At 36.6% G+C, this 6364-nt stretch overlaps 1 protein-coding gene across 8 annotated transcripts in view; it reads left to right on the forward strand.

Annotated features, from left to right (window-relative positions):
• The window catches only part of BLOC1S6 (biogenesis of lysosomal organelles complex 1 subunit 6), a 53017-nt gene extending 49908 nt beyond the window's left edge, over positions 1-3109 (forward strand). For all 8 annotated transcript variants that reach the window (XM_067745834.1, XM_067745816.1, XM_067745826.1 and 5 more), the window contains one exon: positions 339-3109. In XM_067745834.1, the coding sequence (XP_067601935.1) occupies positions 339-458 (120 nt within the window). In that variant the 3' untranslated portion in view covers positions 459-3109. The remainder of the gene's footprint in view (positions 1-338) is intronic.
• The last annotated feature ends 3255 nt before the right edge of the window (positions 3110-6364 follow it).

Consider the following 6364-nt stretch of genomic DNA (forward strand, 5'->3'; position numbering starts at 1 on the left):
ACCCTGAACGAATTTAAAAGTTAAACATGAAATTTATTATTATTTATTGATTACCTTAAATCAAAGCACTATTACTTAAAATTTTTTATTTTTAATTTAATATTTAAAGGTTACTTTCCAGTTACAGTTATTACAAAATATTGGCTATATTCCCCATGTTGTACAATACATCCTTGAGTCTGTCTTACACCCAGTAGTTTGAACCTCCCACTCCCCCACCCCTATATTGTACTCCCCCATAAACCACTAGTTTGTTCTCTAAAACCACTACTACTTTTAAATTAGGCCATAACCTATAAGCCTTTTGCTCTCTTGGTTTTTAAATTTTTTTGACTTAGAAAAGAGCACTTAAACTGCAGCAGAAGAGGCAAAAAGAAGAGTTGGAAAGGGAGCAGCAACGGGAGAAGGAATTTGAAAGAGAAAAGCAGTTAACTGCCAAACCAGCTAAAAGGATGTGAGAAGTTGGATGTTTGTGTCCTTCCTTCCCCTGTTCAAGTTCTGGATTTAAGGTGACCCAGTGTAGACTGAAGTTAAGGTAGTGCCTTATACCATTGTGTTATGTTTTGAAATCCTTTTCCCATGAGTGCTGTCTCTCTATCTTCATTTCAGCCATTCAAGAAGCTTTTTTTCCTAAGTAGAAGACATAATATCACTTGGTTTGGATATTTTATATGTAATTTTTCAACTTTGTTTTGCTTTTTAATATTCATTATTTTGGCCTTAAGTCACTTATAAACTGGAAAATGGTTTAATAGTCTAGACTATAAGTGGTTAAAAATTAGTATGAATTGTTTAGCTTCTTAATAAGTGTGGATTTAAAAGTTTCAGTTTCTCATTTTATGAAATGAATTGCCTTTCTGGCAATACAGCGCTGGGTTTTGGCAGTTGCCTTTTCATTGTTTGGTTGAGAAGAATTGCCAGCTGTTTAATCTCATATGCCACTGGAAAAGAGGTGGTATAAGCCTTTGTGAAGAACATGATAGAAAAGTGTGTACACAGGAAATAGTAGCATCTTAGACATAGGATAGGTGAGCAAGATGCCGTGTAGATTCCACTAACCATATACTATATCTGCTTCCTAGCTTTGTTGTTGCTGTTTTTTCCTTATGCTGCTTCTGGGTTCAAAGTAGATTATATCTATTCCTAAAGTTTGGCGGGGGTGATGTAGCGTTCACACACTCAAATGTGTTTAAATGTTTATAATTCTTAGTAACAGTCATCACACACTGTGAGATACAATTGTCAAGCTGATAAGATAATGAACCCGGCTTTCCAAGTGGAAAGTCTTACTGCTAGTCCTAGCTATCCTCTGATTTGCTGTGTGGTCTTAACATGTGGTTACTTTTTCTGTGCTTTTAAAAAAAATTCTTAAGGTAGAATGATACATACCAACTACCCATTTTATAGATAATGACAAGAATGGTGGAAAATTAGTAAATAGCTTCTTCACAAAAGAGGCAGCATGATACCTTTAGTGTTTTCTAGATCCCCCTCCCCCAATATTACATGTAGAAATTTATTATGTGAGGGAAATATTATGAAGTTTCATTGTTTTAAATTGAGAGTGTATTATTCACTGTTTTAGTATTACTTAATATCCATGATGTCCAATCTCTTACATAGAGACTGTACAGATTAGATTACAGATTATGATTAGAATGTGTATCTTTTATAATCTACGTTACATTTGGTAAGCTGGAATCACTCACTACCTCTGATCACATATCAGGCTAACCAACGATGGAGAAGGCATTAGATTTACGTCGAGTGCTAAGAACTGGTCTGTTTAAAGGTTTAAAAAATTTGTTTGAAAACCTTTCCCTTCTGTAGTGAGTGAATTATTATCTCACAATTCTCTTGGTTTTGACCTTATGTTTAAGAGTATAAATATATTTTATTTTTAAAGGCTATGTGTTGCCCTCAAACACTGGCTAAAACTCCTAGGGCAGGATCATTAGCACTGGCAGGACAGTGTCACCTAAACTGCTGAATGTACTCATTGATAACCTGACAAAGGCTGTGCATTGTTTCTTAGAGTGATTTGTGGTGGCCAACTGCAATGATTGTTTAAAATCCTGGTTCCTGGACACCACTCTCAATCTATTGAAGCAGATTTGTTTGTTCTTCTCTTTTTTTCCTTTTTAAAAAATTTCCTCAAGTGATTCTGATGTACCTTATAAGTTGAGAACCGCTGGTCTAGTCAGAGGTTTCCACACTGGGCTGCATATTAGCACCTGGAAACTTTAAAAAAATATACTCTTGAAGATTTTTACTCATTAGTTCTTAGGTAGGGCCCATGCACATTTTAAAGAGCCCCCAGATAAGTCCAATGCAAGGAACCACTGGTCTAGACTTTCTAGTGATTTATATTTATAAGGAGTGAAATAGTTTGAAAGCTACCCAGTAACTCTTGGGATTAATCTTATTAAATAAATTCTTAAACTGCTGCTTTTGATATAAAGTCAGATTTAAGACTGAAATAAATAGCAGGCCGGAAATAGGTATAGAATTCTGGTTAATTGAACTTTTGTGACCTATATTTAAATAAATCATGTTTATTGAATGAATGGCAAGGCACATGTACTTTTAGAAATGTATTACTTACATTTTGAAGATTTTTTAAAATGTCAAGAATATATATTAGGATCCACTATTTTTAGGTCAATTGTAAATCAGAAGTACTGTTACTTTGGTAATTAAAATCTAAAACTTTAGCTGTATCTCAGTAGCATACAAACATATCTTACTGACTAAAACTGAAGAGAACCCTTATAATTAGTCTTGCTGTATTTTTGCACAAAATTATGAATTGGTACTTGAGTTGAAAAAAATTGCCTGTGGTGTTTTAGTTGAAAAAAATTGCCTTTGTTTTGAAACTATATCATATATGTACTGAACTAAAGTGATGGGAGTTAATTTTGTATTTACTTTGTAGGAGGTATCATGTAAATATGCAGACGTTGAATGTAGTATGGATTGTGTCCGCAGTGAATTTTTGGGTGGATACAGTTTATAAATATGCCAATTATATACCCTCATATACTTGTCTGATTTTGAGCTTGTAAAATGAGGGCTCCTTTTTACACATTTAATAAAGAAAAGAAAGGTCTATGAATTATCCAGTATCATTTATCAAGCACTGGTGTGCACACAGCACTGTACACTTCCCTTTATGTACTTTATTTCAGACATTCCTTTCCTTTGCTTTCCTCTCCTGTCATCTTCCTCTTAATGTTCTCTGTAGGTTGTGTCACAAAATGACTGGTCGGCTCATGAAATCCTTTTCGGAAAGGTGATTGAAAGTGTTACGAAAAGATTCTACCAATAACCCAACTTCATAAAGTTCTTCACTATTTGAGAATAAGAATAATAGCTACTACTTTTGTTTTTTAATTTATTTTTATTTTATTTATTTTTGGCTGCGTTAGGTCTTTGTTACTACGCACGGGCTTTTCTCTAGTTGTGGCAAGCAGGGGCTACTCTTTGTTGCGGTGCTTGGGCTTCTCACGTTGCAGAGCACAGGCTCTAGGCACGCGGGCTTCAGTAGTTGTGGTTCCCGGGCTCTAGAGCGCAGGCTCAGTAGCTGTGGCGCATGGGCCCAGATGCTCTGCAGCATGTGGAATCTTCCCGGACCAGGGCTCGAACTCGTGTCCCCTGCATAGGCAGACGGATTCTTACCCACTGCGCCACCAGGGAAGTCCCTAAAGCAATGATTCTTAATCATTAAACCTTCAGACCTCACTGTGCACATATTTTTAAAAGTTACTTAGTTTCTGGGCTTTCCTTTTGGATCAAGATAGTTCCTATTTTACATATTTGTTCAGATATTATGCTTGTACAGATGAATCAGATATTTAAGATTTGTTCTATTGATAGCTTATTCACACTGTTTTAGCTCTGCTTGCATGTATGAGGCCAGGTGCCATCTAGTCTTCAGGTTAACATTTGGGTGAAACTAGGTTTATTTTCATAGCCATTAAGAGAGTGAAGGGGAGTAGTCAAGGGAGATGGTTCTAATGACTAGTTTAAAAAGCACTTAAAGCAGAAATTCCAAAGAAATACAACGTGAAGGAAGGGCAGTCAAAGAGAAGATCGGTGAAATTTGGGGTGGGTTGGGGATGGTAATAGAGAAAGAGAAAAGGAAAGGCCAAGTCTGAGGTAGAAGGGAAAGGTGATGTGTCTTTTACATACCTTTAATAAAGGAGGCTTATAGGCTTGTGAAGAATAATAAATTAATAATATCCACCTGTTTTAAGATGAGGTTGCCCCCTACTGTCACTTCATCGTAAACTGAAGAAAAGGTGGTAGCCTGCTGTTCATTCTGGTTTAAATAATGTATATTCCTAAAGTGCTTCAGGAGGCCTGCAGTGCTCAAATTTGGATAAGCGTGTGTGGGTGCTGCTCACTCCTATTCCAGGTTTGACTTTTATTAGGACTTTGGAAAAGAGAGTCAAAAAGTATATTGAACACTTAGTACAAGAGAATAAATACTAAGAAGTAAAAACATACATGTATATAGACCTGAAGTTTCCTGGCCTCTGCTTTGATCATAAACCTTTAAATTTTAAAGGATGTAGAACCTTCGTAATATAGTGGTTAGGATTGTGGACCTGAAGTCAGACTGCTGTGGTTTATATTCCTGCTTGATTTTTAGGGCCTTGGACTTGCTTAAACCCTGGGTACCTTTCAGTTTCCTAAACTGTAAAGGTGGGATAAGTGTTTCTGGCTTCATAAGGTTATTATGAGGTTTTATGATATCCAGATAAAAGCCCGTAACAAAATAGGAAGAGCTCAAGAAATGTTGGGTGTTATATCATGGTATCTTGAAGTCACATATTCACATGTGGGGATGGTGCTTATTTTGCCCCTTTGTGCATGCTTGTTTTTGTTCACAGGATTTCCCCTAGGATCCTTGGTTCTTTAATATCTTCCTGTTAGACACCTATTTGTTCTTTGCAACTCAAATGTCTCTTCCTTATGGTTTTTCAAACCACTTCCCAAAGAATTTTTTTCTTGTGTTCTATAGTACTTAATACATTTGCCTTAGCATTTACAGTATTGTTATGTGTTCACATGTCTCTCAAGATCGAGGATATTTCTTAGTCATTTCTGTTCCATGGTGCAGTAGTGCCTGGCCTATAGTTATTAATCAGGGTTCTCCAGAGAAACAGAATGAATGTGTGTGTGTGTGTGTGTGTGTGTGTGTGTGTCTGTGTGTCTGTGTGTCTGTGTGTGTCTGTGTGTGGAGAGAGAGAGAGAGAGAGAGAGAGAGAGAGGTAGAGGTAGAGGTAGAGGTGGAGGTGTAGAGACGTAGAGACGTAGAGACATAGAGGTAGAGACAGAGATATTTATTTTAAGGAATTGGCTTATATGATCGTGGGAGCTGGCAATTGCAAAATCTGCAGGGCAGGCCAGCAGACTGGGGACGCAGGGAAGAGTTGATGTTGCAGCTTGAGTTCAAAGGCAGTATGGAGGCAGAATTCCCTCTTTCTCAGGGGGAATTTTCTTACTCTTTTTCTTAAGACTTTCAATTCATTGGTTGAGGTCCACTCACATTATGGAGGGTAATCTTAAAGTCTGCTGATTTAAATGTTAGTCTCATCTAAAAAATGCCTTCACAGCAACATCTAGACTGATATTTGCCTGATATTTGCCCAAATATCTAGGTACCATGGTCTAGCCAAGTTGTTACATAAAATTAGCCATGATGATTGAGACTGAATTGAATCTAGTAAGAGAAATAAACAGATATTAAAAATAGCTATAATAAAAACCTGGATTACATAAATGCCAAATAAGGACTATTAAAATAAAAAGATTAAGTTCCTGAAATTGAAACATGGCTTGGGAGTCTGTAATCCTTGGATAACCTGAGCCACTGCTTCCATCCCTGATTACATACTCAATTAGACTAAAAAAAAAAAAAAAATGATAGTCCCAAGATCTTGGGAATAAACGGAGCTCAGGGATAATATGTGTACGGGACTGCAGAAAAATAGATGCTACATCAATTGTAGCTTTATACCTTCTATATTAATTAGGGGCTGTTCAGTTTTCTTAAAAATGGCTTCTAGGAAGAGGTGGGCAGTTTTAGAGCAGGCTCAACAGATGAGCACATCTTAAAATTAAAACCTGATGAAGCACAGAAGGGACAATGCTGCCATCTTGTGGTACTCTGCTCCCCTAGTCAACAAATTCTGTATCGTCTCAACTAGTTTGATGAAGTTTGGCCTAAGCGTTTTCAACTATAGTGTTTTTGGTAAGTCAGGGTTTTCTGTATGGTCTGAGTGAGATGTTTGAAAGTGATCTGTGAAACATCAGGTTTAAAACTACATTTTTCTAACTTTTTGAATCTTTTAGTTTG

Source organism: Pseudorca crassidens, chromosome 1 (genome assembly GCF_039906515.1).
Source record: "Pseudorca crassidens isolate mPseCra1 chromosome 1, mPseCra1.hap1, whole genome shotgun sequence".
Lineage (NCBI taxonomy): Eukaryota > Metazoa > Chordata > Mammalia > Artiodactyla > Delphinidae > Pseudorca > Pseudorca crassidens.